Raw genomic sequence first — 25,959 nt, forward strand, 5'->3', positions numbered from 1 at the left:
TTATTTCAATATAGCAACACGTGAAGAGATTTAAGAAAATCAACCAGGGAAAATGATCTTAATATAGCGCCAAAATTTTTGTAACTATTTGAAACTTAAATGATGGTTATATTTTGTTTATAACTGACTTAATCCAGTTAGAACTCGCACATTTGTGATCAAATTATACAGCTAGCGTGAAAAGCCTTGCATATAGTAACGTGTAAATTAAACAACTTTAATCTCAGCTGTTCGTCTTAAACAAATTCAAGCAAGGCAATGTTGATAGATAAATAAGAATTGCTCAGAGTCCACTTGTTTTAATATGACAAACAAACATGCTGTTGAAGGTAGCGTGGCCGAGTGGTTTAGAACGTTGGTGTTATAACCCGGAGGTCCCTGGTTCAAGCCCTCTAAAAAACTAAAACTTACTACCTCATACTACCTATCTCGAAGCTAAGCACACTGAATGGCGACCACTTTAAACGTTCACTTTTTTTTACACATCATGCATACACACAAAACTCACACATTCGTGACCAAATGAGGCAGTTGACAAGCAAAATCTTGGCAGAAACTGTTATGATTGTGGACTGAAAATAGTCAATGTACCTTATTATGCGAAATTAACGCTCCATGAGATTGTATGAGATTAACGCGAATTATCAAACTGTTCGAGTCAATTTAACTCGCGTAATTTTTTGTGAGCGTTCATTTCCGCGACATTATTTAAGTGGAGCCGCGTTAATTTCCATACCTTAATTTCATTCCAAATGCTGGATACTGTCCGAATACAAATAGAAACTAGAAAAAATATCCTACTCTTCTCTGTACACCATTTTTCAGTCTTTTTCAATGTAGAGGCCTTAAAGTTATGTCATCTGCAATATTTCCAGTTTATTCCTGTTTTCAGCAGAGCGGTACAGCGGCCAAATTATCTTTAGAGACATCACAAACCGCGTTAATTTTTTGCACTTTGAAACATTGTCCCGTCCCTCGCGTTAATTTCCTTTTTTTAAACTTTTTCACTCCAGTTCGCCTTATTTAAGTGGCGTTAATTTCAAAGACCTTAATTTAGGGAAGTGTTAATTTCTTGTAATAAGGTATAACTAAGCTGTTCGTATTAAACAAATTCAGGATTAAGGGCCGGAATACAAACGGAAGATATAAAACCACTTAGAAACTCATTTATCACTTAGAACTCAAGCATTCATAATAAAATTTTATTCACTCCATTTTTCCTACTTTCTACCGGTAAACAACCGTGGTTGGATCCTCTGTGCGAACATCTTACTTCATAAGGAAATAAACATCAATTATAACTTATGCTTGTGCACTATTTTTAGGTATTATATTATTTATATTCTCAATGATGAATATTAAACCGATTGTGGACGTGCTGTTCAGTTTACATCCACAAAAAAAGAATAAGATTGTTACGACGAACAATTACATTTAAGCCGTGCTTATGCAATAAAATGGACTCAATTTTTTTTTCTGAAGAACAAAAATTTGCGTGACTTGAGAATGAGAATTCTTGAAAAAAAGAAGAGGATGTGTAGTCAGGTTAATAAACATAGCCTGTTTGCAAAGTCATCGTTAAAAGCAATCATACAGGTTTAATCTTGGTTTATAAACACAGACACTATGTTCTCAGAGTTGTCAAAACTTTGATGGCTTGCTCAAAATAGAACTTTAGCTAAGTTTTGCACAAAGAGCAAACATCATTCAATTATTTTCCCTCTAAATTAACCTTCTACTATAAAGTTATGTTTCGCAATTTTCGAAATAATTGGGAATCATTTGTTAACAAATCTTACAAAAGATAAAACTCTTTTAGGGTTTCATGCTTAGTGGGTAAAAAAATATCCATGCCCACCGGCGCCAAATTACCCAACTCCCCCTTCAGAAGTTAAATGGTTGGCCCCTTAAAAGCAATTAATTATAGACCAGTGAATTAAGCTGAGAAAACAAAACTTAACAAACACATTGAATAAAAAGACTCGATCGTGACTTTATTCTATTGGACAAATGCACAAGTAAACAAACCATTCCAGCGTATAACATTGATCGCTCTTCAACGAGAAGCACATTCAGTTTTGAACAGCGAAATGTGAGTATTGAAGAGGCTTCAGCAGAAGTTTGAAGTTGTTTATTTTTCGAGGGATTCTTTGTGCGTTTTGATGTTATATCTAAATCGTTTTTCTCTTCTGTGCTTACGTTTAAGCTTTTTTGCGCTCTATCAATCCAAGTGCTGAGTTAAGTAAAGGTGAGTGATTTTTAAATAATTATGTACCATCGCTGATTTTTTAAGTGTTCTCCTCCCTCGGTGAAAAAAAGAAATCTGAGAAAGAAAAACGGCTGACTCAAATGCCCTACTGCGCCAAAGTAGAAACTTAGAAAACTAAGAACAAAGGCTTTTTACGGACGTGTTTTTTTTTATAGGTACAGTACTACTGAGTTATCAGGGATATACTTTGGGTATAGGTTCTCGATACTTTAAATAAGAAAAAACCGAAATCAGTAGACGAAAGGCTTTATATGATACATCTTCCGTGAAAAGAAAAGTAAAGAACATTTGCAATCCACAATCAACTTTTATCTAAAAGTCGGACATGTTGCGATTTGGTAGCAAAAGAGAAGAACTTAGCCGGAGAAAGACAAATCTTTCGAAATTACTCATTCGGATCCGCCCGGCTTCGACACTCCTTTAAATTGTTGTTCGAGTAAAAGGAACCCACGGAAAAAGCTTCAGAGGTTATAAAATACATTTCAAAAAACCTTATTGGCAATAGCGCGGGCGATTTTCAATGTAAATTCTTTGATTCATTTCAGGTCATCTCCAAAATGAAACTAAAGACAATCTTCTGTTTTTTGGTGATTTTTCTTGCTGTGACCTTCCCACAGACACAAGCAGGTAGTAAAGATATTATTTTGTTGCTAGTATTTTCTTTATATCCTGTTGTTTGTAGTTGTTAGTTCAAAAGGTTAGTCCAATTCATCGAATGTCCAAGAGAGCTCATCGCGACAAAATGACCTACGATTCCGATTACGACTCCATTAAATCCCCCGCCTCGGCCGGACTAGTTGTTAGTTGTTGTAGTACTCAAAAAATATTTGTTAAAAAATTTTTCCTTCAAAACTGTAACAATCCTAAAGTACCCTGAGCTTACCCTGAATCAGAAGAGTCTAAAAAGGTAAGGAGTATTATAGCAGCTCTAAGCAATGATGCTGTTGTTGTTGTTGCTGTTTTCCTTATTGCCAAATAAAAAGTATCTTAAAGGGACTTGTCACGGATTTTAACAGATTTTCAAGTGAACAGCCAAAATTTATATTTGTGTCGTAGGAAACTTAAAAATAATGGTCCATTTTTATTAACAATTGCTATTTTAGAGCACTAAAATAAGGAGGTAAAAAGTTTTGTTTTTTTTTTTTTGTGTTTTTTTTTTTTACTGTTTAAAAGCGCGTTTGGCTGCAGATGGCTCGGATGGAAATGGATTGCAATTTGAAAACGTCAGCCAACGTTTCAAGTTGTTTCCGCGCGCCTTCAAAAAAAAAATCGATATTTATTGTAGCTGAAGTTTGATTTCTATCCCCAAATAAAGGTTATATTATCTTCAGTTAAATGTTCAAAGATAATGTGTTTTATGGGAAAAGTTGCCTACCACTTATTTCAGAACATTTAAGACCAAAAATCTGCGAGAGCAATCAATCAATCATTCAATCAAAACCTTTATTTAGACACGATGGAGTAAAAAGGCTACATAGCTTGTAGGGTCGTGTGTAAATAAAAATTTAATAAAATTAAATAAAAAAATTAAAATATATTAAGGAAAAAAGCTAACCTGTGACATAGCCCTCTTAACATCTTAACATTACTGTATTCCTCTATTTTTCTCTCAGTAGCTATCTGGCGAAAGGCGAATTCGTCTCCAGTGTGTTTTGGTACGAGGAATACCCAGTATGGCAGATTCAACGCTCCAGCAAGTGGCAGACTGGCTGCGGTGAAACTGGTTCACTTGTATGGTTTCGTGTCCTGTCACACGGCCAATGCTAACAACTGGTCTTTCTGGGGCTGTGGGTGGGGCTTGAGGGATCTTACTAATGTTGTCATAACAACATCATACAATTACATCGTGTTGCCGCCAAGCCAGTTCATGCAGTTCGCGCATAGCGCCGGAAAGTGGGCCAAAATCCCCGGATATAACGCATTCTCCCCGACGATTGTCCTGTCACGCTTCTCCAGTACCTATTATGTCACCCAGGGCCGCCAGTTCCGCGTGTGGTACGGCGAGGATTTGGTGAATTACACTGAGAGCGACAATGGTGGAAGAGTTTGCGCTGATGTCTGGATGTTGTACGTCTGATCTGATCGATGGCCAGATTACCACTGAAAAGCTACAAGCCGATTCTTGATTTCGTTTATCATTGTAATTCGTATTCTAGCTAAGTTAATTAAGGGCTTGATTTATTGTAATTATGCTTAATTTCGAGAGTTTGCTGTACCTAGTTTGAGGTGGTTTATTGTACTAAAAGGTAAAGAAAGGTTTATTTTGGGTTAACAAAGTTAGAAAAAAAAACTGTTTCAAAAACTCATTGATTGTATAGCAACACTGTAATCAGAATAAACATAAATAAGGGAGTTTTACACGAATAAAAATAAACTTAAGGGATAAATGGAAAAAGTTGTTTTTGCTGTCGTGATTGCCCCCTACTTAGTTTACAAAAAATAATCAAATAAGTAGGCACAAGTTTAGGTTTCATTAGAGTTCTAGTCCCTGCATAACTCTCATTTTATATCCTTGCAATCATTATGCATTGTGAAGCGGAGAGCTGATGACAACAAACACGTCATCAACACAGAGAATATGCCAACAAAGTCTAAGAACAAACATTCAGAATTTGTGCAGAGAAAGTTGCTTGATGGCATGTTTCACCCCGAAAAATCGTCTTCAAAGTTTTTCAAACTTTCAGGAAAACGCTTTTAAACAATTATTGTATGAGGTTTTTTGTGATATCCGGAATAATCAAGGTCGAGGTAAGTGTTATCAGCCGAAGCCAAAGGCTGAGGCTGATAACACTTACAGAGACCTTGATTATTCCGAATATCACATAAACCGAATCTAATAATTGTTTTATTATACATTGTTTTTCTGGAAAAGAAAGTAATGACAAACGATTTCAACCTGTTTCAAAACTTGTGCTAATTCCGGCTGGTCGTCCTACTAAATTGTGAATGCTTTTTCATCAAAGTATGTCGTGGAATAGTTCCTACCCAATTTTTGTTAGTCATTTTTTTTAGTCATTTATTGTCCAGCAATTTTTGAACTTAGGTCAAATCATTTCTCTGTTGAAGAAGTGAATCGACGAACTATGAATTTCCTTCGCCGCCAGATGCCTGCCACATTGCTCTTGGAAATCATGCATTGCGCGCGCAACCTACAGATTAGTGAATAATCTGCTAGCAGATTATTCACTAATCTGTAGGTTGCGCGGATTCCCAGAATTAGCTGTAGGCTCTTAGCCAATTGCAATGAGAAGACAGCTAGTGACTACAATGTATAATAATTATTATAAGTGGCCACAAAATCGGCTACTGGTAAATTTTCTCATATTCTTCTAATGTCGACCGAGCAATTTGAACTAACTTCTTTTTTAATTGAAAAGGTCGCATGACAGGGTCTGCAAATTAAGGGCTGGCTGGCTGCGACGCTTTTTTTTTTCTCATGTGTATTTAACTTCAGTAAAAACTAAAGGAAAAACGGGATCTGTCGTTCTTTTAGCCTGCGTAGCAGGCGTCGAAAGGGGAGGAAGGGGGAGTTGGGAAGAGGGCGAGAAAGAGGGAAAAAACGGAGGGGAAGTTTACATTTGCCAATTGCGGATTTAGGAAAAAACGAAAAACTTAATCCACGTTCAGTCGGCCATATTTCATGCTGAGACGGACTTTTAGTTGGTGAACTACAGAATCTAAAGTAGATACTCGGACATTGGGAAGAGGAAAAAAGCAATTAGAATCCACTTGCTGTTAAAATAATGCGGTTGGCCGAAAAGCACACTTAGTTTAATAACAGAAATTGATAATATGACATGATTATGGGCTGAGTCGATATTCTAGCGGGAATTTAAAGTGTCTGAGTAGTAATTTGCACAAAGTATACTTCAGTATACTTTTCGTATAATTTTGACGAATAGTTACTTAGCTCTCGTTTCGACTCTAGTTGAGGCTTGATTTTGTATTTACAAGAAGAATGCACATATTTCTGGCTTATATCAGTATCTTTTTGTTAATAATAAACTGACTGTTAAAATACGCTTTAAATAAAACATTTACCACAATTCTTTATTCAAAAAAGGCAATAACAAAAAGAAGATATAGCATCACTTGGAGTTTGTTTGCGTTAATGTGACAGCCAAAAATTAACACATTAATCACACTCAACGATCAAATGACGCAGTCGGCGCACAAAATCTTAGCAAACTGTTATGGTTTTAGACTGTACAATACAACTGTTCCTCGGCTTTAACAAATAAGAATAGCAATAACGAATAGAAGACCACTTAGGATCCCTATTTGCGTTTATAATGAGACAAAAAAAATAAATACACAAATCATGACCCACAGCCGAAACCATTCTCGTCCCCAGAGGCCGCGATCCTTCTGGTCAGCACCCGGGATCCCAGGTGCTGACCAGAAGGATCGCGGCCTCTGGGGACGAGAATGAGCCCAAACACACTTGGCGCAGCGTTTGCTATCTACCAGAAGCTGTCATTATTGTGGACTGAAAAATACTCGATGTAGATCTCAGCTGTTCCTCTTAAGCAAATGCGTTAAAAAGCAATAGCAAATAAACGAGAAAGAATCACTTAGAGTCCATTAGCGTTAAATTGATAAACAAACACATTAATCAGACGAAACTGAAACTATTGAGTAAAGAATGGTCAGTTGTTAACAAATCTACAAATTTAAATTCATTAGAAAACCTCTTCTAGTAGATTTTTTGTTGTAGAAAAGAATTCAAAAATCTAGTTTCACTAACTGAACATGTTAGGCCTTATGCCTGTTGTCGTTTTTCTTTGCCCAGGTTAAACAAACATCACTATGTGAACAATGCTTGGAAAAGAAAATGTGACCAAAATGAGTTAAAAGAAAAATTTTTGAGTTAATGCCATTGGAATTAGATAAAGGAACACTTTGAGCCTGTCCGCGCTGTCGCGACAGACGAAAATGACTTACAACCCAAATTAGAATTACGCTGATGCGCACAAGCCAAGCAAAAGCTGTCATGATTGTGGACTGAAAAAAGACAATGTGGATCTTAGCTGTTTCTCTCAAGCAAATATACTCAAATCCAATAACAAACAAAAGATAATGGCCTACTTAGAGTCCATTAGCGTTAATCTGACAAACAAACACATAAATGTCACTGTAGATTGAGAATGGAAATGTAAACTAGAAACCCCCTTCCCCCCATTTCAATGTTGGTAATGCGTTTATTGATTTTTTAATTTTTTAAAAAAAATTTCAGGAATTTTGTTCGACAACTATCCCCTTGAAGTCAACGAAAACGCTGATGCAGTGTGGTGTCGAGCCGCAAACCACAAGAAACAACATTGAGTAGGGGGGAAGGGGATAAGATATTTTAACCCGCTTGCAAGTCGAGTCATTTGCGAAAAATGCGTGAAATGCGTATGTGTCAACTAGTTTTGTCCAAGATTGTAGGCTAAGTTGTACCTTGTTTCTTCGGTCGCTAAAACATTATGTATTCTGTTATTTACTTAGCACTGGGCTTTCATCCATTTGATGCTTCAAGTCTTAACTACAAGAACAGGAATCGGTCTATGAATTGATTGATTTAACGGCCGGTGTTTGACTGATACAAACCATTCTTTTAAGAGAGAGATAACAAAATTTTACTTTTGGACGTAGACATTTATAAAGTTCTAACTATTCGGACGTGCTAGTTCATATTGTTCACAAAAATAGGGATAATGTGTGTTTGTCGGTATCACAAATCTGATAAAATTGCTAAAGCCCCAGCTAAACGATCAAACATTTTCGTCCAACATTCACGTCATTGTGTTTATCGCACACAACATGGGGTGTCTAAACGAGCAAACAATGTTTGATCGACTGTTTGATCAAACATCTACCAAAGTGCGCCCACATAACGCTTTGTGTGTATTACCACTGAAATTATGGCGCGACGTCACATAGATTTGGTTTGGTTGCTTTTCCCCGCCAGGATTTGCTTGGTTTGCAGAGGTGGCTAAAGGCCCGGTAATACGGGCAACATTTTTGTTCAACTTGCCTCGCAACATTGTTGCATTGCAAGTTGAACGAGTTGTTGCCCGTATTACTACCGCGCGCTCAACTTGTCTCGCAACAAATTTCGGTGTTGCAAGTTGAAAAAAATTGTTGCAAAAAGTAGAACTCGGTTCTACTTTATGCAACATGTTGCTGTAACTTGCAACATCGAAATTTGTTGCGAGACAAGTTGAGCGCGCGGTAGTAATACGGACAACAACTCATTCAACTTGCAATGCAACAATGTTGCGAGACAAGTTGAACAAAAATGTTGCCCGTATTATCGGGCCTTAAACGATCAAACATTTGCGCGTGAAGCAAAATGTTGGGTGAAAATGTTTGATCGTTTAGCCGAGGCTTAAGTTTCCTGCAATGGCGTAGCTTTTTCACTTTCTTCTTTTTTTCCTCTAAACTTGTATTCTCGGACGTTTATTGAGATTTGGCATTGTGGGTAATAAAAAGGAATGTTGTCAGTTGTTAACAAATCTAATCTCCTCAAAAACTTCAAGAATAATTTTTTAACAAGAATTAAAAAATCTAGTTTCACTTCTTGTTGGGGCTAATGTCTTATCTCTGTTCAGGTGGAATCTCACACGGACAATCTGTCGTGTTTATGCCTCTACGAGCTATGCCTGAAAACAAAAGTGTGACAAAAAATCAAAAGAAAAATGTTTGTTCAATGCTATTGGACAGATCCAACAAGAAAAAAAATCGTCGAGTGAACAAAATCGATCACTGTCCAAGGAAGAAATTCATTCAGCTTTGATCAGCAAGAAGTAGGTATACACCTTTTTAATAAGTCGAGAGGCCATTTTGAATTTTTATTTTTCCGCGAATGACGTCATTAATACAGGGGCGGATCCAGGATTTTTCAAAGGGGGGTGGCTGTTTACCAATATTTTTGTTTACTATATTGTTTAAGCCCCAATTTGTTTATGAGGGAGGGGGTTTCAGGCTTTTAGGCATTTTTTTGAAAATGGGAGCGCAAATTATTTTGGGTCTGAGGACCATATTTCATGGAGCCATAGGCTCCATCCCCCTAGGGGGGTCTGGGGGCATGCCCCCCGCAGAAAATTTTGAAAAGTTGAAGCCTCTTAGACGTGATTTCCGCGATTCTGAGCAGCTTTATACAGCTGTCAATTAAGTTATTAAAACACTGTTTTTCCTTGATAATTTGGCAAAATATTCTTTCCTCAACTTACCTTGAGTTATATTTCGGAGAAAAAGTATAGTTTTCAGTTATGAAATGAACAGTGATTGAAATTTGACAGGCCACGAACTTACAGGAAATAACAGATATGCGTTGTTTTGCTCACCCACGTGCGTAGAAATTTTTAGCTCTTGGCAAAGTGGCCTTGGGACAACTTTGGCGACTTTGCTTGCTTGTGAAATCGCTTCGATGCGAAAAAACGGTAAGAAAACTCGCTAAAAAAAGACGTAAATGAAGACGAAAATCATTCTAGCAAGGCTAAAACAATTCTTGAAAGCTAAAAGGAATCTATTTTTTCAAAATTATACACACTGTTTTGTTACATTAAGCCAGAAGTTCGAAAAACAGGCTGTCGAAAATCTCCTATTATGGAAAAATGGCCGTCCTTAACTTTGAACGGCCGCCTGACTATGAGAGGTGGATGGACATTGTCCTTATTTTCTTATTCTTATTTTCATTTTTCTGGTCGATCAAGGGGGGTGGCTAGCCACCCAATCCACCCCCCCTGGATCCGCCCCTGTAATAAAAATATTCCAAATGACACCTCGGCTTATTGCAATGGTAGATACTTCATTTTAATACGTCGAGGCGCAGATGATTTTTTTTTATTAACAACGTCATTCGCGGAAAGTTAAATATTCAAAATGGTGTCCAGACTTATTAAAAAGGTATATAGTGTTTTTGTAGTCACTTTAAAAATCACGTTAATTCTACATTAAACGTGTTCGATATACTTTTTTCTTTTCTGTTCTAGCTTCTGCTTTCGTTCTTACAACCCAGGCGCTGAGTTTTCAGTAGAAGGGTGAGTTATTTTCATATATATTCAGAGTTTTTTTTGTATTTTACATTTGCGACTGAAATTTCTATGAAGGTCTTAAGCCAGTGAAACGCCCCACTTATTATGTGACGCGAACAGGCACTTGGGGTAGTAGAACAAAGCCTTTTTCAGGACTTCTAAATTCATGTTACACGTTAAGGAATTAAGATTGTCTTTATTTAAAATAGAATCATTTGAGGAATCTTTCTGGTTAATCAGGGATAAGCGTAGGTACTGCTTCTCGATATTTTCAAAGAAAAATTAAAAAAGTAATCTTCACACCTTTTTAAGAGCTCTGAAACTGTTGATTTGGATGTAAATAGATTTTTAAGTACGCTTTTGAAACCAAGGACTTTATGATCTACGTTATTTTATCTTTCCTGGCGAAATTTCAAGTTAGAAAATTCCAACTGGTTAACATATTTTCGACTTAATGCTCAGTTGTTTTATCTTCTTTATAGATACAGACGTTTTAGTTATCAGGGATATACTTGGGTAAAGGTTCTCGATACTTTAAATAAGAAAAAAAAAAAACAGAAATTAGTAGACGAAAGGCTTTATACGATATGGAAAAAAAAGTAGAAAACAATTCTAATCCACATTCAACTTTAATCTAAAAGTCGGACATGTTGTTATTTGGAAGCAAAAGAGAGGGACTTAGAGAAACGAACCCTTTCAAAATTCATGACTCAGCCTCCGGCACTCCTTTTTAAAACTGATTATTTGTCGAGTCAAAAAGTAGTCAGTAAAAAAGAGCGCCAAAAGGTTGTAAAAACTATTCTCAAACTCATTAATAATTCATGAATTCACAAGCCAATCGGGATACGCCAATTTGGTCAGGTGCGTGTGGTTTGAAACCCCGATGAAGCACTGGACAGAGGCCTTTCCACGATAGTTTGATGAAATATCAAACTCTAGAGTTTGATGAAACGTCAAACCCTTGTGGTGCGGGGTTATCCTAATTTGAATATTAATGACACAAACACCGACTAAATAGATAAGCTTCTGTTTGGAATAACTATAAAATTTACGTTTACCGCGCAATAGTCCATTTTACAGTTGCTTGCCAAGTGACCTGGCCTTTGAATGGTAGTGAGGCTGAGGGTGACCTTACATTGATACAAACCTCTCCGAATTATCATGTAAATGCAAACTAATTAGCATCAAAACAACATGATTTACAAAACAAAAGTAGTGAGGTCTGTATCAAAACAAGGTCACCTCTAGCCTTACTTCCATTCAAAGGCCAGGTCACTAAGCAGACAACTGTAAAATGGTCTATTCCACAGGGAGCCCAGACAAACTGTTTGTGTATGGCCTGTGCACATTTACATTTTTATAGAGAATGTATGGAATTTACCGAATGGTTTGTAGAATTGCGTAAAATGGTGCAAAACATTAACAAATTTGTGCTGAATAAATGTTAAGTTTCCTACCTTTTGTGTAGTGTCGTTCTTTTGGCTCAAAATGGCGAATTTGAGTCGATTGAAGGGTATTTTGCTTTCGCTGTTTACTATACATCTAATTATATGGAAAGGGTGGAAACTCCAACAGCTCCAAAGTAGAACACTTCCAGCGCCGAGCCGATTTTCGACCTGATAATCCCATCGCACAGCTTTCAAACTACGCACCAGAAAAGAGGAAGGCTTGACTAGTCTTCTCGTAAAATTTGATCGAAAATTTATCCAAACGGTCCGGAATAAGCCCTCAAACGAAAACGGGTATCCAAAATTTTTAAGCCGTCCGAATGCGTAGCACCAATTTGTGGTGCCGAAGGGAAACGCTATTCCTCAGCCTCTTTGTGATTGGATACAATTGAACAATGGTCGTTCAAGATTTTGTTTCGTGGATAGGGAGGCAAAGGCAAAACAAATATTCAGTAGTATAGGGAGTGATGTCAATTGTGCGACACAACCTAAGGACCCTCGCGCAAAATATGGCATTTATGACGGCGATGCCGGAAGCGATGCATTATCCTTTAAATATGCGTCGTTGTAACTTGTCAGTGCGGCGAAGTACCGTTATGAAATATTTATACTGACTTAAGAAACGAGTAAGTACCTACATCTAGTCGGTATGAGTTCATTTTTAAAGCTTGCTAGCTTCAAATAAAAGTCAGCGTTCATTTTTCAACGAAAAAAAATATTTTACAGCCCTAAAAAAATATCAGACTTTAGCCATCTCACCTAGTTGTTTTACAGAGATTGCAAAACAATACACCCACATGTGAAATTCTCGTGCAAAACCGTTCTTGTGATTTGCTATTCTTATGTTAAGATACGACTGATTGGGAAAACCCCGCGAAGTTCCATCACGACTTTCGTAGCGCAGAAAATGTAGGCGATCGCGAGTTTGCGGATTTTTTCGGGACATACAAATATGGCAAGGTACTCGTGTTTGAGTTCCTTTATTTTTCTTTCTGTTTTTGATGTCTTAAACATTTATGGCTGCAATCACCGAAATAGTCCTCATTTTCTAGGTTCGAAACCTTAACTTCTGAACAATCTGAAATCCTACACCTAGCCGAAGCTGGGCACAATATTCTTGTAACTGGGGAGGGAGGAACAGGGAAATCTTTCAGTGTGGTGAAGGCTATCGACAGTTGACTGCTAAAGCAAGGGAAAAAAGGTTTTCAATGATTGTGGGAGCGGTGTTTCGGGAAGAGTGCATTTGGAAGTAAATAAACAGACGTCAACGGCGCACTCCTTTTACTTCGACGCATACAAGTTACAACGACGCATATTTAAATGATAATGCATCGCTTCCGGCATCGCCGTCATAAATGCCATATTTTGCGCGATGGTCCTTAGGTTGTGTCGCACAATTGACATCACTCCCTATACTACTGAGTATTTGTTTTGCCTTTGCCTCCCTATCCACGAAACAAAATCTTGAACGACCATTGTTCAATTGTATCCAATCAGTATCCAATCACAAAGAGGCTGAGGAATAGCGTTTCCCTTCGGCACCACAAATTGGTGCTACGCATTCGGACGGCTTAAAAATTTTGGATACCCGTTTTCGTTTGAGGGCTTATTCCGGACCGTTTGGATAAATTTTCGATCAAATGATACGAGAAGATTAGTCAAGCCTTCCTCTTTTCTGGTGCGTAGTTTGGAAGCTGTGCGATGGGATTATCAGGTCGAAAATCGGCTCGGCGCTGGAAGTGTTTTACTTTGGAGCTGTTGGAGTTTCCACCCTTTCCATATAATTAGATGTATAGTAAACAGCGAAAGCAAAATACCCTTCAATCGACTCAAATTCGCCATTTCGAGCCAAAAGAACGACACTACACAAAAGGTAGGAAACTTAACACTTTATTCAACACAAATTTGTTAATGTTTTGCACCATTTTGCGCAATTCTACAAACCATCCGGTAAATTCCATACATTCTCTATAAAAATGTAAATGTACACAGGCCATACACAAACAGTTTGTCTGGGCGCCCTGTGGTCTATTCAAGAACGTTCCTGAATATCTCGTAGCGACCACCGTTCTTATTCGCAACCGAGTTTTGGACGAATTTTGTGAGCCAATACTTTAAAGACAGACTATCCAGGTCCTTCAACTTCTCTTCAAGACTTTGCACGCGATGAACATCGCAATCCTTGAACACACTTCCCGGGTCAAGAAAAAGGAATTTTTGCTCGCGCGCTGTTTGGCAAGTTCTCAAAACCTCTTTGTACTGTGTACTTCTACGGTTGGACTGTGCAAGCAAGAAATGTTCTTGCACACTTTTGGGCGGCCGAAACCGGCGAGATTCATCCTCAGCTAACCCATCCACGTTTCAAATCTAGCAGGACGCCACTGCATGCAAATTGTGGCGGCTTGAAGTAAACAAGCTTAGTTGTGAAAAACACGGATCTTACATAATCATCACCAGGTATGCGCTAATTAAACAAAAGATAGTACCAATTAAATGTTAACGTGAATAATATCCTTTCTTTGCAATAAGGCCCCGATTTCAAACTGTACGCTAATTAAACAAAAGAAATCAAAAATTAAGTTTTCGTGAATAATATCTTTTGTTTGCAATTAGGCGCCGATTGAGAAGCTATTTCAAAAACTCGTGCTTCGTGTTTCATCGGGGTTTCCAAACACTCGAAAACAATAAAAGCACGAGGCCTACGGCCTCGTGCTTTCATCAGTTTTCTCGTGTTTGGAAACCCCGATGAAACACTCGCGCTCGTTTTTGAAATATTACATCAAAAACCTTGTGGCAACGGCACGCAGGGTGATTTTCATTGTAAACTCTTTTATTCATTTCAGGTCATCTCCAAAATGAAACTGAAGACAATCTTCTGTTTTCTGGTGATTTTTATTGCTGTGACCTTCCCACAGACACAAGCAGGTAGTAAAGATATTATTTTGTTGCTAGTATTTTCTTTATACCCTGTTGTTAGTAGCTGTTAGTTCAAAAGGTTAGTCCAATTCATCGAATGTCCAAGAGAGCTCATCGCGACAAAATGACCTACGATTCCGACTCCATTAAATTCCCCGCCTCGGCCGGAGTAGTTGTTAGTTGTTGTAGTACTCAAAAAATATTTGTTAAAAATTTTTTCCTTCAAAACTGTAACAATCCTTAAGTACTCTGAGCTTACACTGAATCAGAAGAGTCTAAAAAAGTAAGGAGTATTATAGCAGTTCTAAGCAATCATGCTGTTGTTGTCACGGATTTTAACAGATTTTTGAACAGCCAAAATTTATAATTGTGTCGTAGGAAACTTAAAAATAATGGTCCATTTTTATTAACAATTGCTATTTTAGAGCACTGAAACTGTTTAAAAGCGCGTTTGGCTGCAGATGGCTCGGATGGAAATGGATTGCATTTTGAAAATGTTAGCTAACGTTTCAAGTTGTTTCCGCGCGTCTTCGAAAAAAATCGATATTTATTGCCGAAGTTTGATTTCTATCCCCAAATAAAGGTTATATCTTCAGTTAAATGTTCAAAGACAATGTTTTTCATGGGTAAAGTTGCCTACTACTTTTTTCAGAACAGTTAAGACCAAAAATATGCGGAATCCCTGTAATATAGTCCTTTTAACATTTTAATATGACTGCATTCCTCTATTTTTCTCTCAGTAGCTATCTGGCGAAAGGCGAATTCGTCTCCAGTGTGTTTTGGCACGAGGAATAACCAGTATGGCAGATTCAACGCTCCAGCAAGTGGCAGACTGGCTGCGGTGAAACTGGTTCACTTGTGTGGTTTCGTGTCCTGTCACACTGCCAGTCCTAACAACTGGTCTTTCTGGGGCTGTGGTTGGGGCTTGAGGGATCTTACTAATGTTGTCATAACAACATCATTCAACTACATCGTGTTGCCGCCAAGCCAGTTCATGCAGTTCGCGCATAGCGCCGGAAAGTGGGCCAAAATCCCCGGATATAACGCATTCTCCCCGACGATTGTTCTGTCACGCTTCTCCGGTACCTATTATGTCACCCAGGGCCGCCAGTTCCGCGTGTGGTACGGCGAGGATTTGGTGAATTACACTGAGAGCGATAATGGTGGAAGAGTTTGCGCTGATGTCTGGATGTTGTACGTCTGATCTGATCGATGGCCAGATTACCACTGAAAAGCTACAAGCCGATTCTTGATTTCGTTTATCATTGTAACTCGCATTCTAGCTAAGTTAATTAACGGCTTGATTTATTGTAATAAAGCTTAATTTCAAGATTTTGCTATACATAGCTTGAGGTGATAGAGAAAGTTCAAAATTTCATTGTTGTTGGGCTACTATATAAGAAGCTATTGTAAAACTGTCTGTAATCATTGATTGTATAGCAATACTGTAATCAGAATGGACATAAATAAGGGTGTTTTATACACGAATAAAAATAAACTTATGGGATAAATGAAAAGAGTTGTTTTTGCTGTCTTGATTGCCCCGTACTTATACAAAAAAGAATGAAATAAGTTAGCACAATTTTTTGGTGTTTGATTGGAATTACAGTCTCTGCATACCTTATTATAGGAAATTAACGCATCATGAAATTAACGCGAATTTCAAAAATTCGCGTTAATTTGAGTCGCGTTAATTTTTGTTGACGTTAATTTCCGCACCGTTAATTAAGTGGAGCGTTGATTTCCATGACCTTAATTTCCATTATTTTGGTCCCAGTTTCTTGTTGCAGTCCAGACGTTCTTGACTCAAAGGAAAAATCATTATTTTATCAGGGTGGACATCTGCCGCTATACTGATACTGCGAAGAACGCTCGAAGTGGGAAAAGTACCATGAACATAGTTTGCGTTTAAGATTATACGCAAACAAGTGTTGAAATAAACTTGTTCGTGTTGTGTAGGTCGCGTTAATTTCCTTCATTTTGAAATGTTACCCCCTCTTTCGCGTTAATTTCCTTTATTGGGAAGTAATTTTTTCTTTCAATTCGCGTTAATTTAAGTCGCGTTAGTTTCCAATACCTTAATTAACACAAGCGTTAATTTCCTATAATAAGGTAACTGTCATTTACCTGCGATCGACTAGCATCCCATCCAGGGGGGAGTAGAAATATTCCTAGCTGCTTAATGTTATCGAAACCGGGATAAGCTCCGGCATTTTGCGCCACTTGGCTCGAGGCTGCCACTTTTTTTGGAACTGTCATTTCGTATCCTTGAAATCAGCATAATTCACCAAAGTCTAAGGGCGCGTTCGTTTGGGATCAATCCGGAATAAGAATAATTGGAATAATGCGAGTTAGCGTTCGTTTGGCTGCTCTTCCTATTCCGGAATACTTGGATTTCTATTCCAGCTATTCTGCTCCCAGGAGCAGAATGACTTACTGACTTATTCCTTTAGGCTCCTGGTGGAGCAAAGGACGTCAACAATGCTTCGCCACCGAACTCTATTTGCTGCCGCCTTCTCTGCTGCGTCCCAGCTGATGTTAGCTTTCTTTAACTCCTCCTCAGTTGATCTTCTCCAGGTCTTAGCAGGTCTTCCCACCTTTCTTTTACCCTGCGGATTCCACTTTAAGGCCTGCTTGGTGGTGTCAGTGCCTGGTTTTGGCCGATCCAAGCCCATTTCCTTCTTGCTATCTCAGTTGGTATATGTGCTCTTGTCCTGTCCTGCTCCAAAGTTCTTTGTTACTGGTCTTTTCTGGCCAGTGAATCTTGAGGATCTTTCTGAGGCACTTGTTGACAAAGCCAGGAGCAGAATAGCCGGAATATATTCCGGAAGTTATTCTTATTCCAGAATATTCCCAAACGAACGCGCCCTAAGAACAAACATTCAGAATATTCGTAGAGAAAGTTGCTTGATGGCGTGTTTTACTCATTTTACCCAAAAAATGAAAACGCTATTTATCATCAGTGGCTACAAAATTGGCAACTGCTAAATTTTTTTAAATTCCCAAGCAATTTGAACTAACTTTTTTTAATTGAAAAGGTCACATGACAGGGTCTGTAAATTAAGGGTCTGGCTGCGAAGCTTTATTTTGGTCATATGTGTATTAAACTTCGATAAAGGAAAAAACAGATAACGAGATAAACTGCTTAGCGCCTTGAACTTGATAAATATATGAGAAATTGCTTATTCGGCGAAGAAGAAAATGGCAACCTCGTCCCCAGGATCTTCTCGGCGACGAGTTTTTAAAATGGCGATCTCGTCATCCGGCCGCCATCTTGAAAGCGGAGTAGACCCTGGGGACGAGGTTGAGAAAATGTGAAAACTGAAGGAAAAATGCGATCTGACGTTCTTTTTACTTCAAAAATTTAGGCAGCTAAGGGAAGAAAACACGAAAAACTAAATCATCGTTCAAAGTCGGCCATATTTCATGCTGAGCCAGACTTAAAGTTAGTGACCTACAGAATCTCAATTTTATACTCGGACATTGGGACATTGTTGAAACGATGCCGGTGGCCGCAAAACAAACTAAGCGGACAGAAAATAATGAAACGACATGATTATGGACTGAGAGTCGATATTCTAGCGGGAACGTTAAGTGTCTGAGTAGTAATTTGCACAAAGCATACTTACTCGACGAATAGTAACTTAGCTTTCGTTTCAATTCTAGTTTAGGCTTGATTTTGTATTTACAAGAAGAATTCACAATCACATATTTCTTGCTTATATCAGTATCCATTTGTTAATAATAAATGACTGTGAAAATTCGCTTTAAAATGAAACATTAACCACTATTCATCATATTTATTTCATTTTTACACATTCAAGAAAGGCAATAACAAAAAGAAGATATAGGATCACTTAGAGTTTGTTTGCGTTGATGTGACGGCCAAGCTCATTAATCTCACAGAACTCAAACGTATACGATCAAATAACGCAGTTGGCGCGCAAAATCTGAGCAAACTGTTATGGTGCACAATATATATACTCGCCTTTAGCAAATTTTAGAATAGCAATAACAAATAGAATTGAAACGACCACTTAGATAACTACATAAATTTACCCACAGCTCAAACACGCTTGATCAAATGGCGCAGCATTGACTCCCTGAAGAAGCTGTCATGATTGTGGAATGGAAAATATACTCAGCTGTTCCTTTTAAGCAAATTTGTTAAAAGGCAATAACAAAGAAACGAGAAAGAACAACTTAAGTTAAATTGACAAACAAACACATTAATCATACAAGACATTTTAGTGATCAAAAGTCCAGCAGAAATTTTCTCCCGAAATCGGGAAATTTAAATTATAAACAAGAAAGAGCAAACCTAAACTTTGTCGATTCAGTTGTTCTTTGTTTTCAAAACAACGTCAGAGAAAAAAGAAAAAGGTAAATAAGAATTCATTAGCGTAGTTTCATAACTGGTAGCATTGACGGAAAACTCACGAGTTTTTATCCGCACACTTTGAGTCCACTTTTTATAATGTAACAAGATAAATTGATTTATTCGTGCTTTGAGGCCATTTGTACGAATAAATTTCATGCATGAGCTTAATTAATTCCTATTTGACTTATTCCTTTTTGCTTTTTCTATGACAACCTGTCCTTATTGCAATTAGTTGTATATCACAGCTTGCAACATCGACAATTACAAACGATATTAGATATAGGAACACTTTGAGCGTATTTGCACTCGCTGTTGTGACCATAGTTGTGACAGACGAAAATGACTCACAACCCAAATTAGAATTACGCTTGTGCGCAAAAGCCAAGCAAAAGCTGTCATGATTGTGGAGGGAAAAAAGACAATGTTTGTTTCTCTCAAGCAAATATACTCAAATCCAATAACAAACAAAAGATAATGGCCTACTTAGAGTCTATTAGCGTTAATCTGACAAACAAACACAAAAAATGGCACTGAACTCAAACAATCGTGATCACGTGACACAGCAAAGGTCCACCATAAACTGATTGTAGATTGAGAGTGGAAATCTAAACTAGAAACAAGAAAAACAAAACCTTGCTACGCTAAGTTGTACCTTGTTTCTTCAGTCACTAAAACATTATGTATTCTGTATTTACTTAGCTTTGGGCTTCCATCCATTCGATGCTTCAAGTTTTGACTACAAGAACAGGAATCGGTGTATGAATTGATTGATTTAACGGCCGGTGCTTGACTGATTAGATACAAACCATAAGAACATTTAACTCCTTCAAGAGAGAGATAACCAAATTTTACTTTTGGATAGACTGTTCACAGCCCTCTATTTTTTCGTGTTTTCTCGATCGATGAGCGCGCGGTGAGAACAGCGTGAGAACTGGACGCCAGCGCAAAACGGAAGAAGCAAGGGGGTGGACTCGCGCTTCGCTCTCGCTCGCTCGCTTCGTTTGCTTTTTTTGCGTTGAAAAATCGAGAGGCTATGGACAGTCTAACTTTTGGACGAAGACCTTTATAAAGTTCTAGATATTCGGACGTGCAAATTCACATTCACAAAAATAGGGATAATGCGTGACAACCTGAATTCGTGAATTCTTGCACGACATAAAATGACATTTCGTTTGAACAAAGTAAATGGCATTAAACAAATCACTCTTTCCGACGCAATCGCCAACAGGAGAAAAATAGACTGTAAAATAATAAGTTGGCGGTATTGTTTGTCTCATAAATCTGATTACCAAAGAGATAAAAAAATAGTTTAATCTGTGAAAAAATATTACAGTCGAGAATCGTGATAAAGTATTTGAGCAAGTGCTGGTTTTATAAATATAGACTGTATGTCGCCTGGTTTATAAACACGACCTGTTTTTAAACTCATCCTAAAAAGCAATTAGCAGGCTCAATTTTGTTCGATAAACACAGACGCATTGTTCTCAAAGTTTTTAAAAAGAAGTTCTATCAGTTTTATTTATCGCTTAATTATGATAATTATTAAGTTTCTTGCAATGGCGAAGCTTTTTCACTTTCTTTTTCCTCTTAACTGGTATTCTCGAACGTTCATTGACGGTTGGCATTGTGAGTAATAAGTAGGAATGCTGTCAGTTGTTAACAAATCTAATCTCCTCAAAAACTTCTAGAATAATTTTTAAACAAGAATAAAAAATCTAGTACCACGTCATGTTGGGGCTAATGTCTTATCTTTGTTCAGGTGGAATCTCACACGGACAATCTGTCGTGTTTATGCCTCTACGAGCTATGCCTGAAAACAAAAGTGTGACAAAAAAATCAAAAGGAAAATGTTTGTTCAATGCTATTGGACAGATCCACCACGAAAAAAAATCGTGAAGTGAACAAAATCGATCACTGTCCAAGGAAGAAATTCATTCAGCTTTGATCTGCAAGAAGTAAGTATAGTTTTTTGTAGTCCCTTAAAAAATCACGTTTATTCTACATTTAACGTGTTCGATATACTTTTTTCTTTTCTGTTCTAGCTCCTGCTTTCGTTCTTACAACCCAGGCGCTGAGTTTTCAGTAGAAGGGTGAGTTATTTTCATATATATTCAGAGTTTTTTTTGTATTTTACATTTGCGACTGAAATTTCTATGAAGGTCTTAAGCCAGTGAAACGCCCCACTTATTATGTGACGCGAACAGGCACTTGGGGTAGTAGAACAAAGCCTTTTTCAGGACTTCTAAATTCATGTTACACGTTAAGGAATTAAGATTGTCTTTATTTAAAATAGAATCATTTGAGGAATCTTTCTGGTTAATCAGGGATAAGCGTAGGTACTGCTTCTCGATATTTTCAAAGAAAAATTAAAAAAGTAGTCTTCACACCGTTTTATGAGCTCAGAAACTGTTGATTTGGATGTAAATAGATTTTTAAGTACGCTTTTGAAACTAAGGACTTTATGATCTACGTTATTTTATCTTTCCTGGCGAAATTTCAAGTTAGAAAATTCCAACTGGTTAACATATTTTCGACTTAATGCTCAGTTGTTTTATCTACAGACGTTCAAACCAAGAGAGGAATTATGGACTTTAAGTTGATTCTGGGTGTTATGATGCTATTGGCACTCCCTTTCAGTGCAGAATCGGGTAAGAGTTTTTTTTTAACAATTCTCAGTTTAAAACTTTCAAATCGTTTGCAAATCGCCTTTGAATATCTTTAATGGTACAAAACAGGCTTTGGAATAAGGTGTCGCCAGTATTTTATTTTTTACAACTTTTGCGCTTGTATGCGTCTTCGCAGATTTCACATGCATTAATAAAAGAATTAAGGACGTTCGCGCGAACATTTTCTAGCTGATAGATGTTTTTTAGAATTTTTAATGTGATCAGATAATGAGTTGCTTCTGCTAGAAATTCAAAAAAAACAAAGGTTGTGATCTTCGTTTTAGAGATAAAGCGTGTTGGAAAAATTGTTGCGCGTAGCTCAGCGCGGTTTCCTGGGTTTATCGAAGATGTGCAAACGGAGGCAAACAATCTTAGTTATATTTTGTAGAAGTGCATCTGTTTCGTAAATAAAATCTAGTGTTGCTATCCTTTCTGTAAGACTTAAACCTGAAAGAGGCATAACCGTCGTACGGCAAAACAAAAAGCTAAAACGCGGAATGTGGGACAACAAAAAAAATCAAACTTTTAATGGATAATTTTTTCATTTTTTCGCAAAACGTTGATAATCGTTAATAAAAGTGATCCGTTGGAAAAAAAATAGGGGTCACCGACCATTTAAGAGAGCAATTGCAAGCGAAGTTAACGCAACGGCTACCCACCCTTTATGTGTTAAGAAAGTTTCCTCAGCGCACATGCACGTTCGATACATGACGTGGCATAAAATTACGATAAAGGGTCCTTATCGGTCTTACAAATTTTATATCCCTTTGGTTCCTGCTAGGATAGAATCGAAAACTCTACGGTAAAATACGAAAAATTTTGAAACAGAAAAATTTATTAGTCAGTTAATGCCAAGGAAAGTTTAAAGAAGAAATACAAAAAAATAAAGAGTAAGTTTGATGAAACATCTTCCTCGCTCATTCAGTATGCCCGGGTCAGTTTGTATCCTTTCAAGTCAACTGTCAGGCATATGATCCATCCCCTTCCTTTATTTCGCCCACACATTATTGAGATGATGATAATCATAATGCATTTATATGGCGCATTTTCCATATGTATATGTTCAAATGCACTATACACATACTGTAATTAACTACTCACAAAGGCCAGACCACAACACAAGGAGCTTCGTGTCTTACTCTTTTCGAATAGTGTGTGGGTTCCTTAACGTCCCCAGCAATAAGACGGAAGACACAGGAGACGGGAACTACGGTTTATCGTCCTTTTCCGAGAAGACTAGAATGTCTAACCATTTGCAAATGTAATTACAAAGGCAGCACATTTTCCTCAGTTACTTTAAGACAATGAGTGTTGGTCCGGTCTGGGGTACGAACCCGAGACCTCCCGCAGGGCAGTCCGGCGCTCTACCGACTGAACTTACATGCATAGTAAGTTAACAATATTATTTCTTTCAGGAACATGTTACCTTACCAGGTTCAATGGAGGATACTATGTGGGAACAGGACGTGTTCACACTGGGTTTATCCCAGCAATCAAATTGATGAACTGGTATGCCTACAAGTGCAAAGTGAAGGTTGGTTTGCAGTCGACTCCCGATAACTCCTCAACAACTCGAACCTTCCGCTAATTCGAAGCAATTTTCGTTTCCCTTCAGACCCCGGTTGTTCAAAGGGTAGATAATACTATCCACCGGATAAAGTGCTATTCACCGAATAAGTGTTGATGAAACATTTAGAGGATAATACATGGCTGCGCAGAGATGCGCTAACTCGTGAGATATCGATTTGCGGGGGACTGGGCAATTTTTCAAAAATATGAAGAAAATTAACGCGATTTGTGATATCTCTAAAGTAATTTTGCTGCTGTACCTTGCCTCTGAAAACAAGAATAAACTGGAAATATTGCAGATAACATACCTTAAAGGCTTTTTCATTGTAAAAAAACTGAAAAATGGTGTACAGAGAAGAGAAGGACATTGTTTCCTAATTTCCATATGCATGTGTTTGGACGGTACGACTTATATTAACGCGTATTTTGATAATTCGCTTTTTCACGATCCCTTATTACTTTTTTTTTTTTTTTATTTTTCCTTTTTTTTTTTTATTTTTTTTTTTTTTTTTTTGGGGGGGCTCGACCCCCCTATATATAAAAAAAAAAAAAAAAAAAAATATTTAAATTTTTTGTGAAAAAAAATGATTTTATAAGGGGGAAAAAAAATTCGCTAGAAATTTCATGGAGCGTTAATCATTTCCAGTAGGGTTGTCAATATTTGCCGTGTCTCGTTATTTTAAGTAGATCCTTGACCTGGTTTCGTTTATTTAGATTTATCTGACTAGCACGTTCAGAAAGGACACTGGAGGCACAATCAGCGGTGCTATTGTAAAACCCTCTAAAATCAGCAACCACTTTGTGGGGCATGCGATTGACATGAATCTGATTGACGGCCGCAATTTCTGCAACAGCCGATGCCTCGGAGACGTCAGCAAACACACCCCCGGAGTCAAGTGCTTCATCGCCAAAATCCGCCAGAACTCAGTTCTTCGCTGGGGTGGGGACTTCACAGTAAAGGATGTCGTTCATATTGATGACGGAATCAACATTCGCTATCCCAATGCTTACAAAATTCTGTACAAGTGGCTTCAGTCCTATTGTTAATAAATCGTGAGGTTAGCCTGCACTTAAGAGTGTAAAGCAATCTTGTTGGTTATGAAATAAAACACTGATTGCTGAAGTCTTAAAAATTGTGTTTTTTTTAGTTATGAGTGGATGTCTCCAGATAGCACCCTTTCGTTCCTTTCCAGTGCACAACTTCTCTCGCTTAAAGGTGAACCAAACGTTCAAACATGCAAACTGTACGAACAAACATATCGTACAACGTGTTGCGAGGCAAAATGCACTGCAACTGGGGGAATAGCTCAGTCAGACTTCAACTTCTAGGATCATAGGTCTTCTTTATTTTCAGCTCTTCTCTCAGCCGTTGCCAATAGTAACTCCTCAGTTAGTTGTTACCGGCCGTCCACTCTTTCTAAAGGTCTCTCCAACGAATTGCGGTCACAACGCCCACAAAATAAAACGCCCCCGAGACATAACGCCCCCTATGAGTCATAACGCCCCCTTATCCTGAGACATAACGCATCGAATCGCACCGTGAACAGGTAAGTATCTTTCCATAATTTTTCATCTTACTACTCGTTGCTCACATGGATCGAGCGAAATCGATCGAGCAACAAAAACAGAAGAATCACACAACTTACATAAAAACTGGCGATTAAGTACGCTCACACTACGAAAAATGTTATGTCCTGAGCAATGGCGGACTGCCCGACGTTCGGCAAGCAGATGCCGAAACGTCGGAGCAGTTTTACCGCCATTTAGCGTCATTTTGGAACATTAACAATTTTTTCAGCATAAAAGACGCTACGCAGTTTTCAACTATTATTAACTACGCTCACACTACGACCGTACTGCGCTGTGATTGGACAAAAGTTACATTCTTTTGAAGTTCGCGGCATCGCAGGGTTACTTCTCAGCATAAAATTTGCCTGTGAGAGTGAAGTGTCTCGCCCAAGTACTCAACGCAATGACCCCGGCCAGGGCTCAAACCCGGACCGCTCAATCCGCATTTCTTTCGAGAAAAGAAACAGGGACTTACAACTGTACAAGGAAATATCTTTCCAAATAAGTTTGTACGGAGTTCAGTCTAGGAAGGCCCTATTAGCAGTACTAGACACTATTAAATGTAATTCCTGAAATTGTATTTCCACTTATTACTCGCCTGTGTAGCACTCGATTCCTTTCCAAGCAATTGAGGCGAACAAACGTTCGAGTGAGCGAAGCGGGGAGGGGGAAAGAACAACCTCATCCCTTTTCTACAGATTTTGGCTCCCCTAGGCGCGCTGTTCGTTCGTTCGTTCGTTTGTTCGCTCGCTCGGTTCTCCTCATTTTTTGCTCGTTCGCACGTTTCGTTCGCTTCGTGCGCTTGAAAAGCAAACAACTGCTACGCAGGCTATGCAGACAGTTGCTGATAAGAATACAAATTAATCTACCATTCACCGTTTTAGGACTACATGTATCATGAAGATAGTTCTATTGTTAAAATAGGACCGCTCTTCACGTGAAAATTGAGAATTATTGTTATTTAAAGTGTCAAGTTAAGTTCATAATAAACCAAACGTTTCGGGCTTAGCCCTTCATCAGCGTGGGCTAAATTCAGATTTTTGTTTTTATTGAGGTTCTCGCGCGCGCGCGTGCTAGAGACCAAATCGTGGCGTATTTTTAACGATCGTTTTAAATCACT

The 25,959-nt window shown here is 38.0% G+C and overlaps 2 protein-coding genes across 5 annotated transcripts; both read left to right on the plus strand.

The window, feature by feature from the left end:
* Window positions 1–2,028: 2,028 nt before the first annotated feature.
* LOC144638675 (uncharacterized) lies at window positions 2,029–16,174 on the plus strand. Of its 4 annotated transcripts, none has more exons than XM_078497899.1 (4): window positions 2,029–2,092; window positions 2,207–2,248; window positions 2,815–2,896; window positions 3,883–4,636. In XM_078497899.1, the coding sequence occupies exons 3-4, from the start codon at window positions 2,827–2,829 to the stop codon at window positions 4,344–4,346; spliced, it is 534 nt and encodes a 177-aa protein (XP_078354025.1). In that variant the 5' UTR covers window positions 2,029–2,092; window positions 2,207–2,248; window positions 2,815–2,826; the 3' UTR covers window positions 4,347–4,636. The 4 variants fall into 4 exon arrangements, with proteins under 4 accessions (XP_078354025.1, XP_078354027.1, XP_078354026.1 ...); XM_078497901.1 differs by having other exon boundaries at window positions 2,031–2,092; window positions 3,886–4,635; XM_078497900.1 differs by lacking the exons at window positions 2,815–2,896; window positions 3,883–4,636 and adding exons at window positions 14,582–14,663; window positions 15,395–16,174 and having other exon boundaries at window positions 2,077–2,092.
* A 4,772-nt stretch (window positions 16,175–20,946) lies between these two features.
* Window positions 20,947–24,403, plus strand: LOC144638436 (uncharacterized). Its single transcript, XM_078497635.1, has 5 exons — window positions 20,947–20,990; window positions 21,078–21,125; window positions 21,597–21,683; window positions 23,117–23,235; window positions 23,985–24,403. Exons 3-5 carry the CDS (start codon window positions 21,620–21,622, stop codon window positions 24,315–24,317), a joined length of 516 nt encoding a protein of 171 aa, XP_078353761.1. The 5' UTR covers window positions 20,947–20,990; window positions 21,078–21,125; window positions 21,597–21,619; the 3' UTR covers window positions 24,318–24,403.
* Window positions 24,404–25,959: the final 1,556 nt, after the last annotated feature.

Source organism: Oculina patagonica, chromosome 14 (assembly GCF_052425735.1).
Source record: "Oculina patagonica isolate OP01 chromosome 14, crgOcupat, whole genome shotgun sequence".
Lineage (NCBI taxonomy): Eukaryota > Metazoa > Cnidaria > Anthozoa > Scleractinia > Oculinidae > Oculina > Oculina patagonica.